The sequence below is a fragment of the Carya illinoinensis genome, chromosome 6, assembly GCF_018687715.1.
Source record: "Carya illinoinensis cultivar Pawnee chromosome 6, C.illinoinensisPawnee_v1, whole genome shotgun sequence".
NCBI lineage: Eukaryota > Viridiplantae > Streptophyta > Magnoliopsida > Fagales > Juglandaceae > Carya > Carya illinoinensis.
Window position 1 is genome coordinate 12397596 of NC_056757.1, and position 25926 is coordinate 12423521.

At 38.8% G+C, this 25926-nt stretch overlaps 1 protein-coding gene and 1 pseudogene across 2 annotated transcripts in view; one reads left to right on the forward strand and one right to left on the reverse strand.

Annotated features, from left to right (window-relative positions):
* The first annotated feature begins 1341 nt into the window (after positions 1 to 1341).
* Positions 1342 to 5014, forward strand: LOC122312635 (annotated as a pseudogene).
* Positions 5015 to 5512: 498 nt separating this feature from the next.
* LOC122313563 (THO complex subunit 2) overlaps positions 5513 to 25926 on the reverse strand; it is a 48761-nt gene continuing 28347 nt past the window's right edge. The window contains exons 20-32 of one of the 2 annotated variants that reach the window (XM_043128675.1): positions 23708 to 23804; positions 20376 to 20504; positions 18764 to 18867; positions 17736 to 17916; positions 17311 to 17492; positions 16431 to 17037; positions 16137 to 16241; positions 14509 to 14664; positions 14295 to 14375; positions 11290 to 11727; positions 7886 to 9043; positions 6226 to 6548; positions 5513 to 5869 (exon numbers count right to left, since the gene is read on the reverse strand). In XM_043128675.1, coding sequence (XP_042984609.1) covers positions 5800 to 5869; positions 6226 to 6548; positions 7886 to 9043; positions 11290 to 11727; positions 14295 to 14375; positions 14509 to 14664; positions 16137 to 16241; positions 16431 to 17037; positions 17311 to 17492; positions 17736 to 17916; positions 18764 to 18867; positions 20376 to 20504; positions 23708 to 23804 — 3631 coding nt within the window. In that variant the 3' untranslated portion in view covers positions 5513 to 5799. Of the gene's footprint in view, positions 5870 to 6225; positions 6549 to 7885; positions 9044 to 10961; positions 11188 to 11289; positions 11728 to 14294; positions 14376 to 14508; positions 14665 to 16136; positions 16242 to 16430; positions 17038 to 17310; positions 17493 to 17735; positions 17917 to 18763; positions 18868 to 20375; positions 20505 to 23707; positions 23805 to 25926 lie in introns of those variants that run through there. The other variant, XR_006243429.1, reaches the window with a different exon arrangement.

Sequence of the window (25926 nt, forward strand, 5' to 3'; positions counted from 1 at the left end):
CCATCTGTTAACTTTTTATAGAAATGGTGACAAGCTAGGAAGTCGAAAGGCGAGAGACTCTTCCTAAGTCTTTAGAGGAGGTCAAGTAGCTCGTTCAAGTTGGACTCACCTTGTTGACCCTTGGGCTTAGCAAAGGAGGGTTGAGCAGTATGTTAAGGCTGAACTCGCCCTAAGTCTTAGAAGGAGGTTGAGCAATGCGTTCAGGCTGGGCTCGTCTCGTTAGCCCTTGCGCTTGTCAGGATGGCCAATCAGCACGTTAAGGCTGAACTCGCCCTAAGTCTTTAGAGGAGGTCGAGTAGCACGTTCAGGCTGGACTCATCTCGTTGACTCTTGAGCTTGACAAGGGGGCCCAAGTAGTACGTTAAGGCTGACCTTGCCCTAAGTTTTTACAAGAGGTCAAGCAGCCCGTTTTGGTTAAACTCGCATCATTGACCCTTGTGCTTGGGGCAACAGGGTATGAGTAGCACTTTAAAGCTGGGCTCACCTTAAGTAACGTCACGCAGTTGAGAGACTGGACCTGCACTTCCTCGTGAGGCAGGTTGGACCGACCTGTTGGCCCTCAACAGAAAGGTAAGTAGGAGACGTTTGTTCACATTGCAAAAGTCAAACCAGTTAGTGAAAACAATCTCAAAAATTCACAAATCTGAGTTGTCCTACAAAAGTGTAGCAAAGGTTTGAGGCGTTATCCGTTTGGTGTTTTCTTGCAGGAGCAAGTGTCCCATAGCAATGTTGAGTAGTCAAAGGACTAAACCTGCATTACACCAGGGGAAGGGTAGGGATGCCTTAGGCTAAGTCCGCCCCTTTGGTCCCCTGGGAGGTAATCTGTCGGATGGTTGGGAAGCCAGTCTGCACTTCATCGTAGTGGCAGGGAGTAAGTCATTTGGGTGGCCAGAAGGTTGGACCTGCCTATCAACCTTCACAAGGAGGCAGGTTGTTCAGGTGGCTTGTGACTGGACCCACTTACGCTTGTTGAAACTACAGGAAGGTAAGTATTAGGTTAGGTTGGCGTTGATCCCACTCTTCATCATAGCGAAAGTCAGGGTAAATTTTTTGGGCAGCCATGAGACTGGACTTGCTCTCCTCGGTGGAGAGGTCAGGTCGCCGCGGGGGTTGGACCCCCCTATGAACCCTCACGAAGAGGTAGGTTGTTTGGATAGCTTGGACTTGACCTGATCCCCCTGTTGATTCTCACGAGAAATGTAAGTTTTCAAGCAACCGAGGGTTGGCCGCACTTCACTGGGAGAGGGAAATAGCATCCTTAGGCATTACACTCATGCCTTTAGTACCCTGCAAGAAAGGTAAGTGTCGGACATCTAAGCAATCGGTTCGCACTTCATCGTGATGGGAGTGGGAAAGGTTGTTCGGGTAGCCAAGAGGCTAGACCTGCTCTACTCCATGAGGGAGGTTGGGTCGCCACGGGGGCTAGTCCCTCCTATCGTCCTTCACAAGGAGGAAAGTTGTTCTGGTAGTTTGAGATTGGACCCGTTCTCAGCCGTTGATATCACAGGAAAGGTAAGTGTTGGGTCAGGCTGGCGTTGATCCCACTCTTCGTCATGGCGGAGGTCAGGATAAGTTGTTGGATAGCCGAAGGGCTGGACCCGCTCTTCCCTACGGGAGAGAGAATATGGCTTTAGGGCTCATCTCACCCTTTGGAGACCCATAGTAAGGTAAGTTACTAGGCAGTCTGGAGCTAGACACACTCTCGTCTGTTAATGCCCACGAGGAAGGTAAGTTTGGATAGCTGAAGGCTAACCTGCACTCTGTTGCAAGAGGGATAAAGCAACCTTAGGCATTACACCAATCCCTTTGGTGCCCCATGAGGAGGTAAGGAATCGTTGGAGATTTTGCTGATGAAGATTTTCGTTGGTGGAGATTACGTTGATGGTGATAACGCTGGGGGAGATAGGAAGTTTACACATTTTATTTCTAAAAGGTCACACTTTCATTAATAGAGTTTACACTATTGACATAAGAATGTAAATTACAAATTGTAGAACTTTTATCAGAAAAAGTTTCGTAGGCACTTGGTGTTCTAGGAGTGCAGCGGCTTCCATTGAGGGCCGAGCCTCCCTTTGTTCGTTGTGATATGCACCTTCACTCCACCTTTAGCCGGTAGGAGGAGTCGTCTATGAAGATTTGCTGAGGCTTTATGTAAGGCGCATACTTGAACCCTTTCTTGCAGCTTAGACTCAAAAGGATCACTTCCAATGGTCTGTTTGGCTTCACCATTTTAAGTAGCTGAGGGGTGAGCCGCTCATACCTCGCTAGCCCTGTGCTTTAGTTCTTGCACGTAGCACTCTCACGCTAGAACATGTTCTTCTCGAATGTCCCCCCCTCCCTGAGAGGTCGGGAACTTCATCTTCAAATGGTAGGTAGATGTGACTCCCTTCAAGCTGTTGAGGCATTGTAAGGTGATGTATCCTTTACTACCAAGAAGTTAATTGGCAGAAGCTGTGCAGGTTGGTTATTAGTCAAATGTCATAAGATTAGTCTCTTGACTAAAGTCAAATGTCATGACTCATGCATTGGCTTAATTTGTAGGGTTGGTTATTGTTCTATTTTAAAGCTACGAACCCTAAATCTCGTTTTTATTTAAAATTGTTCTAGAATTTTAAGGTAAAAAATGGATATTTATGAATAGAGTATTTATATCATATATTGAACCAAACTTAATTTTTAAATTAAGAGAAATGCAAAAAAAAATTCTATAAAATATAAACACACAAACCAACATGGTTTGATATGATATACTAGTTTGTAAAGTTATTTTTATTATAAAGAAAATCTAACGTGTCCTATAAATTAGTTATGTCAGTTTGTAGATTTATTATTGTGAAACCTCTTTTTAATAGTAGTACTTCTCATTCAAATATTCTTCAAAGTCTTTTTTCACATTTGGATGAATTTATAGCTTCCATTTACTTAATCATCAAAACTACAACAAATTGAGATGTCATTTTTCTTGTCCTTGTTTCTGTCTCTACTGATTAATACTAGATTTCCAAGTCTTTCAACTTTGAGTTAATTAATGTCATAAGAAGATCAAACAACATTCTTTTTGCAACCATTACAATTCACAATCATGAGTTCTGCTACATATAATTATTTTTACTTACTTTTTGCGTGCTCTACTGATGTAATTGGTCAAAACAGTTATGTTATATTAAAAAAAAGTTATTCAACTAATTACATTAGTAAAATGCACAAGGAGTATGTAAAAGTAATTGCAAATAGAATTTTTGATATATATATATATATATATATATAATTTTATGTGCGTCACTTTTATGTACTCGTTTGCTTACTCCACTAATGTAATTGGGTTATATATTAAAAAAATTGATGTGACCAATCACATCAATAGAGTATGCAGGGATTACGTAAAAGTGACTTTATATAACATTACTCATATATATATATATATATATATATATCAGATGTTAGCTAGATATGTAACCTCGTTTCTGTCAACCCTAATGCATGAACAAGCTGGTTAATTAACCTTAATATATGAGATATTAATATAAGGTACTGTCGATATATGGTCCATCACTAAATTTCATACAATATGGATATATTAATTATTACTCCTATATAATTAATTGCTTTCTTTTTTGTTTCCCACATGTCAAATGGTTAGTGTCCGGAGTTAGGTACGTACAGGGAATGAATAACGGCTTGATTGTGTAGGACAAGCAGAAAAAACAATATATAATATATTTATATATATATGAGTTATTTCCTCGTGATTAGCCAATGATCATAGAGCTGTGGTTCTTGGGTAACAGCAACGGCTCCGGACGACTTGCCGTTACCGGAGAAGTACATCCTGGAGCTGTTGAAAATCTTCTCCATTTCTCCATCTTCCTTGAGAGCATTTTCACTCACCGTTTTGGCAGGACTCGTTGCTGGCGTGTTGCTCTCGAGTGTCTACTTCTTTTTCACAGGCTGCTCAGGTCAGTCCCCGAGGAAAGCTCTTTTCGGTCGGAGCTACTTTGGGCTCGATCTAACGGCCTGATCACTCTCTACCCATGTCACTTCCGGGACGATTCTTCTTACTCGGCATCTGAAGAATACACCGCTTTTATCAGGTCCTACGCTCTGCTTCTCGACGAAGCTCTCGATTGCTTTGCGTTAGATAGCAGGCGGCAGAAGATTACGAAGAAGACCAAGAACAAGAAGTACTGCCCGGTACTGCTTTACGTGAGAAGACGAAGGAAGTCGGACGACTGCTTGAAGTTTTGCCACAGCTCCAGAGCCTCATCGATCGCGTAATGGACTGCAGGCCTACAGCGGAGGCAGCAAGAAGCTTTCTTGTCCGGTCGGCCATGAAACACATCATTCGCGATAGTTTTAGTTGTTACACGATGCTCCGAACGGAGATAGTCGTGGTTTTGGAAAATCTTTTCCAAATGCCATACCGGAGTTTTATGTCGGCGTTTGCAGTGTACAAGAAAGCGGCGGTCTAGGCAAATCAGCTTTGTGGGTTTTACGAGTGGGGTAAGCGCAAAGGAGTTTGCGGGTCTTACGATTCCACAGATACAAATCACAGCTCTCGAGACTTTCCTCAATGGAATGTGGGAGATGACAGAGTCATCATCCTCGCCAGCATCCCGGTCATTGTCAGAGTCGGCTTTTAAGGATCAAGACGATGTTGAAGAACAGGTGGTTTGGAGGGAGATAGTGAAAATTACTACTGATAGCAAGTGGGAAAAGTTTGAAGAAGGAAAAGAAGAAGATCATACTAATTTGGTAAGAAATTCTGGGCGGGTTGAGGAAGAGATAGAGCCGTTGATCAAGTTCGAAGATGATGATGACGACAACAAAAATTTTGGATGGGACTGGGAGGCTCTTTTAGAAGCTTCTGTGAATGTGCACTCATGCACTCCTCCAAAAGCCATGTTGATTGAGTACATTGAAAATTGGAGAATTAATGGAGGATATGAGGCTAGTAATAATACATGGAAGATGATGTAGATATATGCAAGCCCAATGCCATGAATCCTTTTTGTCAGCCTCATTGCATATGCCCAGTTATTATGGATCATTCAAGATCAACCACTTATACGTCCATGGATATAACAAGAATAAATCATTCATGATCATGGATGCATGAAAATTCCCTAGATTCGAGAGTTTTTGCAGGTAATTGCCAGATGTGTTGATACAACTAATGATTTAGCCAATGAAGCGATTAAATTGGAAAATAATGCAAGTACTCATCCAAGGCATCTATCTGCCTTTGAAGAGTTATTATTAATATTATTCTTTGATATTACCAATCATTCAGTCTTTCCTTGATCGCATAGGCAGGCCATGGTGATAATTCAACATAAAGACACAAATATTAATCCAAAACACTAAAAGCATCGACTTCCACCACAATAATGGTAGGGGGTGGGGGTTGTTTTGCAGTATTCTGCGAAACATTTTCTGCAGTAGATATTAACTAACAAAAGATAAGTCACTCAAAACTATTTTTTACATTCTGGCAAGATTGACTGTGAGGACATGAAGGAACTAAAATCCAGTAAAAAAACGCATAAGATTACAGGGTGCTCAGTATTTACAACATTGTACATTGTATGAATCAATTTTTTCCATTTTGAACTCGCGGTGCTATTAATGAGAGCCAACAAAGTCTGTAACCATTTCAAATGTCTGGTACAAGTTAACCATCATGGGGATAAATTCGGAAGTGAAACTCGCAGCCAGCAAATTCAAATGTAAATTCACTAATAAGAACAGGATGAAAGGAACAAAGCCTTTTCAGTTCACTACAGCATCTCTCTTCAAAAATTACTTCCGGTGCCTCCGCTTTGGTTCAACTCTTTGCCTCTTGTCGTCATCCCACTCACGGTCATAGACCCTAGATCATGGTCAAGGACTTCGAATGGAAAACATGCTAAATATAAAAGAATTGACATTTTACGACTAGGTTCATGCTCAACTCTTTTCCATTATGGCTCATGTCACCAAACAAACTTTATCAAAGCATAATACATTGGACAGCAAAACATTTTGAAATGCTAGGAAGAAATCAACAACTAACTTTTTAATAGATGACACCAACCACCTTTGAGAAGACAGTACACTCAGAGACAAATGCAGCACAGACGCTAAAAGGCTTTATGCATGTATGGATGGATGTGTGGATGCATGCGTAATTCCAGGTGTGCAAGATATATGCATGCATGATACTCTGGGAATTGACTTTAAGGATACGCGTCTGTTTCACGACGGGTCATTTTGCTTGCAACTTCTTTACCATGAATTCTCATACTTGATTCATCTAAGTAACCTGCTCGCTGGATCATTGCTCCCTTCCGATCTCTCCCGTCTCTTCCTTCATATGATTGTGACACACCAACACCAAGGGAAGGAGGTTGTGGGGCCACAGGTGAATATTCCCCTGCTTCCCCAGCTGGTAGATGCTCCCTCTTAAGTTTCCGCCTCTTAGAAGCAGCACTTGCATCTATGTCATCTTTTAAAAGGTTTGCTTTCTCCCTCTCCCTCTCCCTCTCCTTTTCTCTTTCCCTCTCCTCTACCTACATGCAACATTAAGAATTTAGAGAAATTCCTGTTCAATGTATAGTGACAATGTTGATGGCTAATGGTGCATCGTGAAAAGTATATCTATCTATTATATAACAAGCAAATACTTAACACTAAATGAAACAATATAGAGCACAGGTCACAATGAATACTGAAGAACTTCTCAGGAAAAGAAAAAGGGAAAAAAAAAAAAACTTGACTCGATGGAGATCAAAGAAAAGGGATGAGGGTAGGAAAAAAAATAATTCCTATTATGACTTAGAATATTGAATCAATAGCTGGTACATTCATACACAATGTTTCATGCAATTACAAACTAAAAAAGAACAGCATAACACAGATATGAAAAATTATGATGACAGCAACAACAATAAACTATGCACAAACCATTTAAAAGGAAAATCAAACTAGTTGTAGGAATGCAGTAAATATAAGCTAGAAATCCAGAAGTCAATACTACATGTAAGCTAGTAATTCTAATACTACGTAGCCATGAATAGTCAAAGCTATAACTTTGTCAAGAGGAAGTAAAAGTGAAACTGAAGCTGTAGTCTGTAGAGCTCCTTACCAGACAAGTTTCAAAAGTAAACTCGCTAAAAGGTGGAAACTGTTTCATTTTTTTTTTTTTTTTTTTTTTTTTATTGGCACCAGGTGTCTAGGAACGACATCCTGACTAATCCCGAGGGTGCACAGACCCTCAACAATGAGTTTCCCGCAAGTGCAATTCGGCTAATTCAAGGAGAAAAAGCCCCAGTCCAATGGCGCCTAGAAATTGTTTGCACCCAAGAGGATTTTGACCTTAGACCTGGGGGGAGCATACCCCCAAGCCCAAGGCCTTTACCACTTGAGCCAACCCCTAGGAGCTACTTGAGTCAACCCCTAGGGGTAAAAAGGTGGAAAAATTCAATGGTAAAGTCCATTCAAAATTAAAAGCTTGAGTTTCTTTTTTTTTTTTTTTTTTGCTTGGTAGACAACTGAAAATAGTAGGATGGATGTGCAACACCTCCGTTGGAACACAATCCTGTATAACAACACAACCATATAAAAAGGTGATTCTCCACTCTTCAGCAAATTCTAGAGCCAAACACGAGTAAGATCAAGCCAAAAGACTATAAACAAGTATTTCTGGACTATTACTGGAGACTCACAGCACCTGGATATGACAGACAAAATTTATCCATTCATTACGCATAAAACTATCTATATGAATAGAAAACACAGATTCTAGCATGACTCAATTATTTTGCCAGACGATTACCCAGCACATCATCATAGTTATTATTTTGAATCTAAAAGACAATTATAGTACTATATAAGGGCTGATGCATACCTTCATTGAAAGAGCCTCTCGTTCCTCCCGCTTTCTCTCTCGAAAATCATCATCTCTTCTACGCTTTGCATCATCCTGCAAAGCCAGGGAATTCTCTTCAGATCGTCTCCGTTCTTTCTCTTCATGTCTTGGAGATAGCCTTTGCGTATGTCTCGTAGCTCCAAACCTTCTATCAACGTCTTCATCTCTTCTACCAGTATTGACAGATTGAGGAACCACATTAGGTGGTAAGGGTGGAGGTGGAGGCAAGCTTTGACCATGAAAACGATCATCAGCATGAGATTTTTCAGCATCATTGTACCGTAATTTACTTCTGTCATCTTTGATCCTATCATCCTTAGCTTTGTCAGGAAGTCTATCAAAACTCCTATCAGTAACTCTCTCTTGAGGTCTTTCAACTGAACGCTCTCTTCCATATCTTTCAGTTGACCTATCCCTCAATTTTTCAGAAAGAATATCATCCCCACGGGACTTATCAGGACGATCTACTCTTTCCCTATAGTCCCTGTCATATCTTTCATTACTCTTATCTTTTGACCTATCCAAAGGCTTATCCGTGGGTCTATGGACACTTTGTTCATCATTTCCCTGATCTAAAGACCTCTCTCTATCAGACAATCGAGCATCACCCTCTAAGTCTCTTGTTTCAGAATCCCCCTTACGGCGTTTACTGAGTCTCTCGGTTTCTTCAGCAGGACTGCCTCTCTTTTGCAGCTTATCACTAGACTTGGAAGCAGTTGCAGAGTTATCATGCCTAGGAGAATGAACACCCCGTGAAGGGGGCCTTGGTAGATCAGACGCTTCAGCACCATCATCCTTTACAGCAGAAGCCCTCATCTCAGAAGACTTGGAAGCTCCACTCTCTGTCTTGGATTCATTACCATGGATATCGGATGATGTTCTGGCAGATGGAGTTAAACCTTTTGCTGAAGCAGAAGCTGAAACTGTGCCACCATTTGCAGTGACTGAAGAGGAGGCATTGACAGTCACAGCCTGCCTGCCCTCTGAGACATGAGTTGAAAGATCCTTGTCACCAGTTGAAGAGCCATGATTTCTACCAACGCCTTTACCAGATCTACTATCATCTTTTGTAAGATCTTGTTTTGGCAGCTTAGTAAGTGATGCAGTAGTTGCCGATCGTTTTGCCGAAGCTCTCAACTGTCAATGGAGTACATTGATATTAGAAAGGGAAGAAAATATATGATTGAGATAGAAAGAGAAATGACGGAGAAAAATAACAACAGTAATTATGAATATTAACAGATTTTAAATCACGAAGTCCAGAAACAAACATGCCATGCAGCATCACGGGACGCAAGTTAACTAACAGATCAAAAGTGCCAAAATAATAAGATTCCACTATTCCATACCCACTTCAAACAACAAACCGAAAGCTTAATTCTTTTATGAAAATAAAAACCAGAAATGAAGAGATCGTGGGCGAGCACTACCAGATTAGAAAACGATAAAATTGCATTTTATCATTGCCTTTAACTGCCAGAACTCATACCTCACAACATTTAAGTTTCTCATATTGAAAAGTCAACTTATTTGTCCTTTCAATAATGAGGGAGTTCACTTGTAAAAAAACTAATAACGAGGTAGTTCACATGCTTTATTTTATTTGCTCTCTCAATTATAAGAATGACTAATTAATACTGTTGAGTATTTGCCAGCAATGTACTAACTAGAACAAAAGCAGAGGAGACAGGTGACTAGTCGAAGCATGCAGCACGTGTTTAAAGTATAAAAGGCATTGCCCCAGTACATAGGCAGTACACAAGAGGAACACCTAATTAGAAATAGGAAAAGAGACAAGAAAGTCATGGAAACTCAGCCCGTTACAATCTATAGAAGCTACCCAAAAGAAAAAAAATATTAAAAAAAAATCTAGCTCCTCCAGCATCCGGTGCAGTCCTTAAAATGTCTGTCATCGTTATCTCCAAATACAATGCATTTGACAAATAGAGTTAATCTTCTGTACTGCTGTAATTTGTGAACTGCCATATAACCCAGTCCAATTGGCAAAGAGACCCACAATTTTTCTGCGCATAACCCAAGTCAACTGAAAATTTCATTCTACAATGTATTGGCAATCTCACAATGGAGGAAAAGGTGGCCTATAGATTTCCCCCTCTTTTTGCACAAGCAGCACCAATCTATCACAATAATGCAATATTTCCTTAGGTTGTCCACAGTGAGAATTCTCCCCAAGGAGTTTGCCTAGGCGTCTTAGTCTGCCAAGGTTTCCTCCAAGGGAATAGGTTACCTTGTAGAAAGATTGGACAGTGAGCTTCCCTTTCTTAGTAGGGGCTCAAAGCATCTTATCCCCACCTCCAGATGTAATCTGTAGACTACAAGAGGTTGAAGAACTCTGTGAAGTTCAACCTCTAACCTTGGGCCACTCTGAAAAAAATTTACTACACTGTGGGGAACTCCACTAAATCAGCCACTGAAGCTTCTTGGGCGCATGCAATACTATACATCTTTGGAAAAGCTTCCTTGATTAGCCCTGTAACCACACCATACATCATGCCGAGCCATCATCCACCTCATGTCTAACATGATAACAAAACACCCCTCATCGTCTTCTATCTTCTTCCATATCCCCATGCCATATAACCCCAGTACCTCATTAGAACACTATCCATCCCAAGCAAATTTAGAATCCATCATGACTTTCCACAGAACCTCCATCTCTTTTTGATACCACCAGAGCCATTTCCCTAGAAGAGCATGATTGAACAGAAGCAAGTTTTGAACTCCCAAACCACAATCTGATGTTAGAGAGCACACAGCCTAGCCCAGTTCACTAGGTGAAACTTGAACTGTTAACCTAGCCCGCTGCATAAAAAGTCTCGTTGTTGCTTCTCTATTTGATTGGCCACACTAACAGGGTGGGGAAAACAAAGACGAGCAATATGTTGGAAAATTAGAGAGGGTATATTAATGTAATCCTAACACCTTTGGAAAGATAGAGTCAATCAACGGTCGATCGTCTCAATCACATCATGCCAATTTAGCCTTGAAATAGGTGCCAAGGGGACGCGAGGTATTTCATGCACAAAGATCATACCTTACATCCAAAATGCTACCAAGATTCTCACCAGAACCACCTCTGACTTAGTTAAATTCACTTTCAACCCAAAAGAAGCCTCAGAGCATAGTAACACATAAATACATAGGATGCCACAATTGCTAAATGTGGAACTTGGCAGCATCTATTATCTGTACACTGTTAGAGAGGGGCCCGCCTTTCAAACCCCGAGCAGATGACAACATCATCTCAATACTTCACATGCCTACATGTGAAACCAACTGCAAGTGATGCTGCTACATTGACTGCATAATTGAGTATGAATGAGGAATCATTAATTGAATAAAGACAAGATTTCAAATAATACCTCCAATTCTGTCGAGTTCTTAGCAGTAATTTTTGCCACGTTTTCATCCACTACTCTTACAGATTCATCCACTTGCTTTGGATTTTCCATTGATCTTGAAATACCAGATTGTAAAGCAGTTGAGGGCAAAGATGATTGGACATCCGATCCGTTAACTAAAGAACCACCTTTTACTTTCAGAATTCCAGCATCCGACTTTGCAACTGTAACACTTTCTGTTCTTTCCAACCTCCCATCTGCTGGCTTTGCTTTTAATAGCTGATCTTTCACAGAATTCCCATAATCAGGATGTAGGGTTGCTGCGGCACTTTGAGAAATTTTGATGGAAGAGCTGCTTTGCACAGGTGCAGAACTAACTGAAGACTTGATAGAAAGTGATGGTGCAGGCTTGTTATCCAGATAGCCGTTGCCAAATTCTTCATCTGTAACCCATGCAGGCTGCAGAATGAAAGGATATTTAGTTCAAGTAGATAAAATTGCAGACAAATACACAATTATCTAGCCGTTGCCAAATTCTTCATCTGTAACCCATGAAGGCTGCAGAATGAAAGGATATTTAGTTCATGTAGATAAAATTGCAGACAAATACACAATTAAAGCTCTAGAATACCTTTCTAGCTAATATATACACAGAGGAGGCATTTGGGGAGGGAGGGAGGGAGAGAGAGAGAGAGAGAGAGAGAGAGAGAGCACCATAACCCTACACGCCACCGCCCTTGGTCCGGCAAGTGGCGTCTCACCTCCAGCATAGACAAGGTTGACTGGTCCCCGCGACCTCGCCGAGGGCCGTCTGACACTGCTTCTCCTTCCGGCAACCTAGGTTTTCGCAAGGGCAGTTATCGGGTAGTGGAATAGTGACCGTACCACCGTCGGATCCAATGGTTGTCGACACAGAAGGTAGTCAACCGTGATTGGTGAACCTTCTGGGAGTACTTCGGCACCAGTTACTTCTCCAACAACGGTGGAAACATTTTGTCTTTTTGCACAGAAATTTCTGTAGGTGTTTTTTCAGGGCCTTTGTTTGATCGTGCTGCATTGGAGTCAGGATACGTTTGCGTGGGTTTGTGGTAGTTCTTCTCCGGCGTCCAAGAATCCTTTCAATGGCTCTGCCTTAGATTTGCAGTGGGCACAAAACTGTTCTTTTTCGTTAAGAGGATGAAGTGGGAGCAGTAGGGTATCTCTGATTTGGGATTTGGGATCTGTCGATGACGACGCGTGATGCAAGTTCGTCTCAGTTGGAAGGCAAGAGGTGGTTGAAAGTGGAATAAAAAATTTTCTTTTTACGAAAGAGAGAGGTAATAGTTTTCGTATTTCTAAACGTAGCAAAAGGATAGCTAAGTTCATGTGTCTAGGTGGAATGGCAGCTTCGTGGGTGGCTAAGGGGATTGAGGATTGTTTAAAACTTAACTGTCATGAAGGTTTCTTTAGAAAGTTAAGGATAGGTAATGGAGTTTTTATAATTCAACATCATGTTAACGCAAGGGGTAGCTTTCTGCAACTCTCAGAATTCCGGAATGGAATGAGGAAAGGTTTGTTAGTTATTCCGGAGGGCCCAAATGGCTTTGGATGGAGGAGGCTTTCTGCAGTCCATTCAAAGTGTTACTGGGTCCAAAACCACTATTCTGAAGCATGCAAACAATGGGGAGTTTGTTGATGGAAAAACAGTGGGAAGGCCTTCTTCATTCAAAGGTGCTTCATATGCTAGGGTGTTAAGGTCACTGGCGAGTAGTCCAGCTGAGTTCAGCTCAGCAATAGAAGGAAAGGGGAAGGCACTTGTAGGAGACAAAGGTCGTCAGGTGACGTTGGGAGAAGTGAAGGGGGTCTTGTGGGATGTTAAAGCTCAACTGTAGGGAGTTAAGGGGTATGTGAGAGATCGAGCGATTAAAGTGGATAAGAGGCTGGACCTAGTCGAGGGTTTTGGTGGTGGGTCAAGAATGGATGAGGGAGGGCGAGGGGTAGATCCTTCAAGTTTGAAGGCCACAAGTGTGCCAGCAAAGGTTTCAACACCATCACAGATAGGGTCATTGGATGCTGGCATCTTTGTCCATGCTAGTGTCACTATGCCTCCTAAGGGAGCAATAGGGCCTCAAAACACCAATTGCAAATGGGTTTAGTACTTCTATACAAGCTTCATTTTTAGTTGAAGATGAGGGTCCCTCTAGGGTCTTGTGTACTTTGGAAGAAACAGTCGAGCCTCTTTTAGAAGATGCAAACAGGGTAATAGAAGGTTGTGTTTCCCTTACCTGTTCTATGTCTCCTGAGGGAGCAATAGGTGATAGAGTACATACACGCAATGTTGATAGAGGGGAGGAACATGTAATGGTGACAAAAACAATGGACAACAACCATATAGCTGTTGAGCAACCATTTGGCAAGAATGAAATTATCGGTTTATCGTTGGTGCCTTGTGTGGAGGAAGGTTTAGAGTTGGGAGTGCAGTTGGGTACTGTGTCTAAGGATAACGTCGTTCCCCTAGTTTCTCTTCCTCCGGTAAACGATATAGTGGGTTCTCCATCGGATTGCGTTTTGAATAAAATTAACGAGTGTCAGCAAATCCTGGGGCTTTCACATGGAGAACATGAAGACCAATTTAAAGTAATACTCACTGCAATCGAAGCAAGCCACGCGCTTGAAACCAAATCACATTTCAAGAAAAGCAAGGAGTTAAAGCATCTTTCATGGGCAATCAACTATGATGCCAAGGGAGATAACTCAAGTTGAGGGAAGACTAAAAGGAGGGCATTGTGACGAGGATTTTCGGGCATTCTTGTAGTGGGATTTTCAGGTAGATGATTAGTTTAACAGAAAAACAAAGGGCTGGGGTTGGGGAGGTGTGTTCCATTCAAATTCAGGCTTAGTGTATTTTGGGTAGTTTTCACAGGCTTTTTGGGTCATTAAGGGCTTTTTATTATGGACTAAGTGTTTTCTTGTATACGTCCAGTGTACTTGGTTACTACTATTGATATTTATAATAAAAATATATATATTACTTATCAAAAAAATACCTTTCTAGCAGCCAAAGCTGCACCAACCCCTGTTGCCAACACCTTGAGATCCTCTCTTTCATCACTTTTGATCTTAGCTACCTACATGGAACGTAGAAATACAATTAAAAATGCTATACATTTACCACAATTTATTTTTTATTTTTTTAAGTAACATTTACCACAAATAATGTAATTCATGATAAAATAGAAAAGTATCCAACATATCTCATACCCGCTTTTCAAGGTTTATACCAGTCTTTCGGGTAACAGGGAAAACACTAGAAATCTTTGTCAACAATATAAGAGCATTTCGTATCTCCATGTACTCGGTAGATTCCAAGCACTGAATCAGTAATCGTGTGATCCTTTGACTCCATTTCCAATGTACCTATAAGCAGTAAGGCAACTTAGCAACATTCTTGAGCCAAGCAAAGAAAAAGAAAACATCATACATGATGATAGTAATAGACTAATTGCACTATTTCACATGCCAAAAGATTGAAGAAGGTAGAAAATAATGCAACAAAACATATTTGAGACAAAATAACAAAACATAAAAAACTAAAATAGATCAAATATTGATTCAATCAAGAACTCTATCACGTGTCAAATAGAATATCAAGGACCACCTTAATGACATAAAGGATACAGCAGGTGATTTCTCAGACTTATTCTGATCATTATAAAAAACTTTAAATTTCTAAATGATCGCAAAAAAGGAAAAATGCCTACAAACTCTAAAAAAAAGTGGAACTTATAATTGAATTTACTTTGTTTCCTGCAGAACTTCAATCTGCCCCGTATAACTAAGAAAACAGTCTCATTTAACCCTGATATATAACAATACAACACTTTTACAGAAGTATCATTATGAGGGAGCACTGCAGATCAAATGTATGTAGAATTATTGACGAATCAACCAACATTAGACTTACTGGACCTCAACCTGACAAGCATCTAACTCTACAATGACGTATCATCAAACATTTTCTGCTAGAATGCCAGTTCTTGTAGGTTCAGTATACGAGAGCCATCAGTCCTCATTCCTAAATAAGGTCACCAATCACCAAACTTCAACAACTTTTTGAAACATTGCAGATATGTGGGAACTCTTAAACTTCTTCAAAGCCAATCATGTGCACGTACCCATCTAGTTGTATCCCAATGCAATAAAATGATACTAAAAGATCAGTAACCCTTAACCTGACAAGCATCTAACTCTACAATGACCTATCATCAAACATTTTCTGCTAGAATGCCAGTCCTCGTAGATTCAGTATACGACAGCCATCAGTCCTCATTCCTAAAGAAGGTCACCAATCACCAAACTTCAACAACTTTTTAAAACAGTGCAGATATTTGGGAACTCTTAAACTTCTTAAAACACAATCATGTGTGCATACCCATTCCCAATGCAATAAAATGATACTAAAAGATCAGTAACACTTTTAACTTAAACAACAAGGAGGATCAGTAACACCAATGGCCAAGGCCTCTCTCAAAAGTAAACCCAACAAATACCATAAATGGTAAAACTGTAAGCAACTGAATGCTAGTTGGGGGGCTGCAAAAACAGAAAGAGTGCAGACTTTTTGCAAATCTTATTACACGAATAGGGTCATTCATCTTCACATACCAATCTTGGTGTGTCCCTATTCAACAGAATGAAACTAAAAAATAGTAATAGCCCTGTCGAGGGCTTAATAAAGTAAACACAGGAAGAGATGCCATAAACGAGCTAACAGTAATTGCAAAGGATTTAGAGAATGCTACATAAACTAATGAACCGTTGAGTTCTCTGACATGGTGGAATTAACAAGGAAATGTTAAGCACTTCAAAGTGCAAGACAAAGAGCTTACCCTAACAAACTGCCCATATGTAACTCGCTGGCTGTTTGGATATCGATAATACACAGCAAAGCCTGGCATGTTTCCACACTCATGTTCGTAAATAGATTCATTACTCTGGAACCCCAAAAATCGGACAAAGCACAGATCAATATATCAAAAATTAAAAAAAGAAAAGTGGAGAAAAATATGACATAACGTTCAATTGTTTTATTAAAATGCCATCTAATATATAGGTAACATCCAAAATTATCACCAAGGATAAACTGCGCAATACTTATGAAACCAAGATGAAGGGGTGATTACCTTCCAATGGTAAGCAATCTTTAGTGTCTCACATAAAAACTTTCCAAGTCTTCCAGCTTCATATTCGGTGCAGCAGCATATCATGGGTTGTAAGGTTTTACATATCAGAACATCAATGTGGTTCACTGTGTTAAAAAATGGTGTTCCAAGGGAATGAAGAGTGTGCACAAACATGGCACAATAGACAGCATCTGGCATACTGAAAGTACAGCGAGGAAAAATACAGCGCTGAAGGAACTCCATGTTGATCTTCGAAGTATCAGGGCACGAACTCCACCACTTGTCTTTTTCATGGGAAAGCCGTCTACGAACAGATGCAACATTTTCTTCATGTTTATGTAGTTCAGTTGTCAGGCGATCTAGTGATTCTTGGATTCTCTCTTTGTCTTTCTTCCTTTTGGTGATTGCCGAACTTGAATTATCAGAAAACTCCTCCAGAGCCTTAAGGGCAGCATGTTGCTTGGAAATTTCAGACTCATAACGATTTCTTGGAACATAAAGATCATAGAGAGTAAGCCCCCAAAATGTAGCATAGAGATCAGGAGACAGGCTATTCCAGGCTTTTGAAGGCAACATTGTTCTGACAGTATCAAGAAGATTTGACCACCTGCATGATATTCATGGAAGGAAAAGATGACTTGTTAGAACTTAGAATTAAAAAATAAGGGTCATATAAAGCATTCAAGTTTATCCAAGTAGATAAAAAGTACAGTTTCATGCTAACTAATGCCATCAATGCCAGCAAATTAAGGACAAAAATGTGATATTTTTGTACATGTTTACAATCATTATCTATAACAGTGGCCTAGATATCAGAGCATTTATGCCAAGTAGGTTTTCACAAAAGGCATAATAAGGTAATATTGGTCGAGATGATTACATTATAGGCCTCCTTGGAGAGCCAAGATCGAGAACCATATTGCCAGAATACTCTGTAGGTTCAGACTCTGCGATTGTGGTAGCAATATTTGTGGCATCACTGTCGTCTAAAGGCCACAAGATCTCAGAATTCCCCTGACACTTGAAGAGCTTCATTACAGGGCGATATATTAAGAAAGCAACCTATATGAAGGAAAGAGAGACAATAAGAAGGATGTTACTAATACAGAAGAAGGAAAGCAAGATGATACTCCAACAAAACCACTTGAGGAATCAATTTTCACATAAAATCAAAAGAATGAAAAAAATATAGATTTAGACAGCAAATAGATAAAAAGATAAAGCATACTAGCCCTCACAAGTATAGCATTTTGATTAAATAGGGTGGAAAGTAGCCACAGGGTGAGAAAAGGATAGAGGACATACCTCAGGATCAAGGTGGTAAACATGGACAAGATCATCAAGCGAGGGAATCAATTGAGCATAAGCTGATGCTGGAGTCACTGCACTAGAAAGAAATTCAACATATTGAAGAAGAGTGCCGTGGCATCTATCAAACTGCTCGCTAACCATCTTTATATAGGGGGCATCAGCATTAATGACGACCCTGCAAAAAATAATAGAATGAGGCAATTTGGTTTTGTTTTCTCTCTCTTTTCTGTCCCTGGATGAGACTCACTAACAGGACATAACACATCAATCTCATGGCAACCAACGTGGGCAGGTAAAAAGTATCCCACCTGATTACAATTCCTTACAAGTTGAAGTCCTTTTTATTTATTAAAAAAGGGTTAGAGAAGGGAAGGAACCAAAAGACTGTAAAAGAAACTAAAGGAACCAAAAGGACTTTTTTCATTGTACACAGCTATTAAGGCTAGGTAAGAATTTCTTCAGGCTTGGTCAAAATTTGCATGTGATACTATGATAGATATATGATGGATTGATTGTTGAAGAAAAATTTTAGCAATTGTTATATTTTATTATTACTGTCCAAATGAAACAGATGCTAATTTCTTTGCAAACACTTTTATAAAAATCTGCTTACGACAAGATCACATTATAAAGCTTGACTATTCATAAATTGTACATCAGCTAGGAGGGTAGAGTCGATAAATACTTACAAAGACAGAACAATTTGAAATACTACAGTTTATTACAGCGCTGTGACAACCTCCAAGGCGGCTGTTTGGGCCTCGAATCTTTAAGTTTTGAATAGCATAAGTTTTACCCCCAATGAGTCATCTTTAGAATGAATCCAATTTCCCCAGTGTTGCGACATCTTGGAGTTACAACGAGTGAAACCCACAAATATGTTGCTGATTACACAACCCACCCACCCACACACAAACACCCAACAAGTTTAAGGCCCTCGTGTCTGGGCCCAAGATCTGACTAGGGAGAAGAATATTATACTACTCAATAAAATAAATAACATATAGAGTTCTAAAGCTTACACAGAACGATGTTGAGCAATAAGTAACAAAAGAGGAACTGCCAGCTTTGGTTCATCTTTTGAAAGCAACGAGTCTCTAAGCCTGTTAGTGGACTTGATCAATGCCTGCACAGACATGTCAACCTCAGAAATTCAGCATGAACATAATATTAAACTCAACAAAGTCTAATGCAAAATCAAGGTGAATTTACCAGTCTTAAAGTTTTCAAGCAGTTTTTAACAGAAAGAAGGAACTAAAAAAATTACATTTTGGCTTAGGGTATCTTTGTTATGAGTCAAGTGCATAAAATATTGCAAATTTCCAAAAACAACATAAATAGTGTGAAAAGGGTAAAGCAAGAAGTTTGGGAACATCTGGATAAAACAGAATGCAGCAATAACATTCAACTTAATGAAAATTAAAAGTACTGGGTTCTCACTTATTTACATGGGTTGGAAGGAGGTTTGGTGGTTAATGGCTGGTTTGGGAAGTGACATAATCTCATCTCAAAACTTCTCATAATTTCCTTTCCAAACATCACTCAAACACAAACACTTGTCAATTTCAAATCTTCAACCTTTTCATCTAATCAGTACAATTTTCCCAAAATTCCAAACAAAACACAAAAAACAATACAACTTTTTCAAATTTAAAAACAAAAATAATATTAAAAATTATATTCTAGCAATATTTTGACTTATAATATTTTTACTCAATTTTTTCTCTCTAATTTCCTAAAACCCAATATAAAATATCTTAACTCAAACCATTTCACTACTATTCACCAAATTCTCATCTCATCTCATTACTCAAACATGCCCTAAGAGTTGGGTGAGAACAAACTTCTGGCTACTAAATGGGACATATTGTAAATATAGAAATCGCCAATTCAAAGAAAACCTCAATAGTTCAAGTAAAAGCAACATCTATGTGTACTGATGCTTGTGTGTAATTGCGAGGTCAGCACATATGGAAAAATTAAACCACACACAAAAACCACCTATATGTACATAGGAATCATGAATCCTCTGTGTGATACCCCATATGATAAGGATAAGAGTAGGTGGTGTATAAGATCCCACATTGCTTGAGAATGAGAAGTTCCTGCTCTTTACAAGGTTCTAATAGGGCTATAATTGTATCATTGACTAGTCCTTTTGGAGTATAAGCCATGTGGTTCGGGCCTTTCACTGGGACGTTACAAATGGTATCAGACCCTATCCCAACCAGAAGTGTGGGACTTGAACAGTGCCACCTACGATGGAATGGCACGACAAGGATGTCAAAAATTTATGGGGGGTAAATTGTAAAACCCCATATGATAGGAATAAGGTAGATGGCGTATGGGATCCCACATTGCTTGGGAATGAGAAGTTCTTTATCTTTATAAGGTTCTAATAGGGCTCCAATTGTATCATTGACTAGTCTTTTTGGATTATAGGCCATGTGGTTTGGGCCTTTCATTGGGGCATTACACGTTATAAGTGTGTTAACGCATGTGTAATTACCTAATGTACATGAAACTAGAGTTGACCAATTCATCGGATGCATGAGTCAATCCACATTCCTAATACACTTTGTCAGAACAGCTTAAGGTCCACCTAAAAAATAGTGCAAGCAAAAAGGGAAATACCTTGTTATTTCTAGTTACTCCAAAGGAAGTTGCCTGATAACGAAGAGTCTCACCACCTGCCATGGAATCCAGCTGTTCCTCAGTAAGGTTCTCTGTGTACTGGACATTTGCCATTTGTTGAATAAGCTCCTGATATAATAAAAACTCCAATCAATAACTAAATTTTGATATGTAATAATTCATCACCAGAAAGCACAAAAGGTGTAACCAAAGTCCATAGAATGTATATAAGATTGACACCCACCTACAGGGTTAAAAGGATACATGAAAATCATGAAAGTCAAATCCATTAAAGTTAGTAGAACCTGTCCAAAAGAAAAGATTCTAGTAAAGTAAGGCAAATCATGTGTGACCACCCAATCCAATATTTCTAAGGTCGGAATATGAATAATTTTATTCATCCGAAATTAGGTTAAATGGGCCATATTTCTAAGGACGATCTTCCTTGGGGGGCTGCTTTTAAGGCAAAGCATATTTGTGATGGCATGTTAGAAAAGATCAAAAGAAGATTAGTAGAATGGAAAAGTGTCCAAGGGGGGCAGAATCAGTTGTATCAAAAGCGCTCTATCTAACCTCCCAACATATTTTCTCTCTTTTCTGTTTACCTACAAGTGTGGCATCTCACAATGAAAAAGTCTTATGTGCTTTTCTTCAAGACAAATTGGAGATGAAGCTAAGTTCCATCTTGTTAGTTGGGACAAAGTTTGTTCCCCATTCGCTTGTGGTGGATTGGGGGTGCAAACTTGAGGATCATAATTGTGGAGGTATCATAGGGGTTGTTGTTGACTCTTAAGTATGGGAGTGTTAGTGGAGTGGTATTCTGACGAAGTAAGGGTACATATGGAGTGGGGCTGTGGATGAAGATCTATAAATAATTTGTTTTTTTTGTTTTTTTTAGAAGGGGGGATGTTTTCCAAGTTCTTCAGTTTTGAAGTAGCAAGTGGCTCTCATGTTTGTGATGTGATGAAGATGTGATGATATGGAAACCCTCTAGGAAAGGGAAATTTTCGGTACGTTCTTTTTATGATTCTATTATCAGGCAACAAAGGCATAATTTCCCTTGGAAGAACATTTGGAGGAATAAAGCACGAACCAAGGCCGCTTTCTTTGTATGGACCTCAGCCTTAGGGAAGATATTGACTATTGATAATCTTAGAAAACGGGGCCTTATAATAACGGATTGGTGCTGTTTGTGTCGAAATAGTGGTGAAACGGTGGACCATCTACTTTTACACTGAGTTTGCTAGAGATATCTGTAATTATTTTTTCAGCAATATGGGAATAGCATGGGTGATGCCGGGCGGGTGGTTGAACTTTTAGCATGCCGGAGAGGGCTCACTGGCACAACACAAATTGTAGCTGTATGGAAGATGGCTCCTATATGTATTTTTTGGTGTATTTGTAATGAACGAAATGAGAGACATTTTGAGGATCATGAACATTCTTTGGAAGAGTTTAGGAGTTTTTTCTGGAAGACTCTGTTTTTGTGGGCCATTGCTTTAGATTTGAATGGTCTCAACTTCCATGATTTCCATGTAATTGTTTCTAGTTCTTAAATAGGTGCTTTCGTATACCTCTAATGTACTTCGGCTATGCCTATCTTTATATCAATAAAATATCTTATTACTTATCCAAAAAAAAAAAGTGGCTCTCATGTTTGTTTCTGGCATGATGTTTGGCATGGTGATAGGGCCCATAAGAGCTTTTCATCCACTCTCTATTGAATAGCAAGTGATAAGGAGGCTATGGTGGCTGATTAGATGGATTGCTCTAATGGCTCAACTCAATGGAACGTTTGTTTCAATAGAGCGGCTCAAGATTGGGAACTTGGAACCATTGCTGATTTTTTGAGTTGGCTATATGATACGAATGTTGGTAATGTTGTGGAGGACAGGATGATATGAACTCCAAAAGGAAGTAGGAGATTCAAGGTTCGATCTTTTTACAAGGCTCTTTTGGGTCATCATAGTAACCATTTTCCTTGGAAGAGTATTTAGGGATGCAAGGTAGCTCCCAAGATTGCTTTCTTTGGTTGGACGGCTTCCCTTGGGAAAATTATCACCAGAGACAGCTGAGAAAAAGTGGTCTTATAATTATGGAGTGGTGTTATTTAAGCAAGAAAAATGGGGAAACTGCAGATTTATTGTACTTTGCATGGTGGCCAGGTATTTGTGAGATGCTATTATCAACCAGAATGGAGTGGATTGGATAATGTCTAGAAGGGTAGCAGATATTTTGTAAGTGTTGAAGAGGTCTTCGGGGTAAAATTCATATTGCTGCTGTGGAAAATGATTCCTCTTTGTATAATGTAGCGCCTATGGATAGAGAGAAATGGTAGGGGTTTTGAAGACTGGAAGCATTCCTTGGTGAGTTGAAGAGATTCATCTTTAACAATTTCTTGGGCTTCTGTCATTGATTGTAATGGGGCTAGTTTCCAAAATTAGCTTGTATCCATTTATAGTTCCTATTTGTTACTAAGGGGATGCTTGGAAAAAAGTTTCCATCTCATCCCATCTCATCTCATCTCATCCTATCTCATTTCTTTCTCAAACATCATTTAAACACAAATACTTTCAAACTAATCATTACAACTTTCCCAAACAAAAAATAATTCAACTTTTTCAAATCTTAAAACAAATCATATTAAAAAATTATATCCTAACAAAATTTTAACTATATAATATTTTTTATTCAACTTTTACTCTCTCATTTTCCAAAACCCAAAAAATACTTAACTCAAACTATCTCACTACTATTCACAAATCATCTTACTACTATTTACAAAATTTTCATCTCATCTCATTTCCCAAGCATTTCCTAAGTGTACTCCATGTATACTTCCTGTGCACTTTGGCTATGCCTATTTTCCTTCAATAAAATTTTATTCTCGCTTATCAAAAAACAGAAAAAGTGTATTGAAAATAAGAAAGTTTTGAACTCATCCAGCATCCATTCCCTATCTTCAAAATTTCTAACTTGTTTTTACCTACAAATGCACCATAAAAGGCAAGTAGGAACCATCTTTACACTGCTTCAATCTGTGGGCTGCCACTTCACCCTCTCCAAGTGCAAAAAAAAGTCTACCATTCTTCTGGGCATGACCCAAAAACTTAATCCCACAAAGTACTGGCAATTTTGCAATGCAATAAAAAGAATATGATCATTGGATGACTCTCTCCTTTTACACAGCACCAATTATTCTTAACAATGTATATTTTCCATAGATTATCCACAGTGACAATTTATAATCTAGGCAGTTTTTTTTTTTATAAGCTATAATCTTGGAACTAATTACTGGTAATAATGAAGTAACTTTCAGATGTCAAAACTACCTGCAATAGAACAAGCTCAATTCCTTGGCCCTTCTTTAACTGGTTCACAAGATACTGGAAAAGACCCCTCAACTCCATTGATGGATACTTCTTACACCTATAAACAATGATAATGCATTAGTGAAGAATTCAAAAAGTAATTAGGGAAGATTCAATATTTAAAAGCACATATTTAACAAGCAAATATCCACACTGACAATATATGATGACGACAATGATGATGACAGCAGTTATCAAGCATGACCCCTATAAAAAGAGAATGTTGTGGCATCTGTCACATCAGCAATCATAGCCAGAATTTACTGACATCTCATGAACTAATACAGGAACTATTACACCATTCACCAGATGAAGCATCCTTAATAATAGATAAAAGATACTAATTGAGAAGCCAAAGCTCACATCTAGGTGGAAAATGACTTCCAATATATCAAAAGTAGAAATCTCCAACTGTAAAACTGCGATGAGTACCCCAATAAAAGACGAGTGTATTTACTAATGCATACTGCCAGTAGAAGAAGAAGGCACATCAAGGTGCAAAGATGCTAAAGAAAGGAAATAAATAACAGAAAATGCAAAGTTAAATCATTACTGTTCACTAATATTATGATAACATTTTTAGCAGGAAACCATCTCATTGTTTGTTTCAATTGCTAGCTTAAAAGAATTTTGCAGTAGCGTTCACAAATATTAGGATAACATTCTTCTAATCAGGTTTCTAACAGAACAACGTGTCCACACATGATACAAACATAAAGATCAACAAAATCTGCATTAAATGTTTTCCACTTTTCCTTGCAACCTATTTTTAGCATTTTAGAACCAAATTTTACCTATAAAAAAAATAAAAAAATAAAAAAAAAAAAGCATTTTAGAACCAAATTTACCATGCAAGCATTTGTGACACTTGAGTACTTCTATGCATACTCCACCAGAAAAAAAAAACAATAAAGTCTGAATTAGGATTGAACGAAGTGTATTCAGCAAAATATCAAACAACTCACTTGAGGAATTGCTTCCTAAAAATTCTAAATTGCGCACATAAATAAAACAGACACCAAAGGACTCCACTGCCCCCAAGAGTTCCTATCTTCAATAATCTTAAAAATGACGTTTCACAAGAAATCTCTTTTCATACCACACGATGAAGATTCTCAAAATTCGAAATTCCACTTATCTTAGACCCTAAAAGCTACGTAATCCTATTTTAAAAACAACCATCAGCATTCAAAAAAAAGTGGCAAGATAATGGCAATGGGCAGGATTAGCATTAGCAATATACTGGCCTGGACGAAAAATTTCAGCTGGATCTGATGAGCTATAAACAACCTAGTGGAAAAGACGAACCAAAACTGAACACAAGTTTTTGTTTGTTTCCACATTATCATGTTAATGGAAGGAAAGGGCCAAACATAAAAATGAAAACAGACGAAGAATTAAAAAAAAAAAAATTATAACTGGCATCCATCCGTGAAATTAGCAAACCAATTCAGCTAGAAGTTCCAATACAAATTATAAATTTAGTTTGTAATGGGACAAGAGATCAACTCTACAGGATAATGCACCAAAAATCTACAGAAATGATACAGGTACAAGGACTTGGTTATATGGTACATGAAGCATCGCACAAAGATACGACCCATTTGAACAAATTATATATTACTTAGGCATTCATCATAGTGAGATACCATTCCAATTACAGTTTCATATTAGGACCACGGGAGAACACTTAACAGACTCAGTAAGATATAGTCAGAAAGACAAAGCACTAACAATTAACAGCTCAAGTGAGCAACATTAAAATTAAAGCAATGAAGAAACATGAGCCTGATGCTGACAACATAATCTACAGAAATGAATATCACAGAGTGAAAACTTGAAATGGTTTTAATCTAAAAAATTCTTCAAATCAATGCCAGCGCAAGTTATTTTTAAATATCCAGTATGATCCAGCACAGCAATAAATGAATAAGGCTTGGCAGAGAACACAAATAATGAGAATCATTCCGAAATCCATACTTTAAAAAAACCCATTACAATTCCTAATAAATTCAATGTTTCTAAGAGGCAACAGATGCCATTTTCAAAATTTAGCATATCAAATTTCTGATCAGCTAAGATTGAAAACAGCCAGGCCAAAACATCAAAACAGCAATAAGCCTAGCTTGGCAGTCACCACCGGTTACTAGCTCCATACCCCATACATCAAATAAATTGTA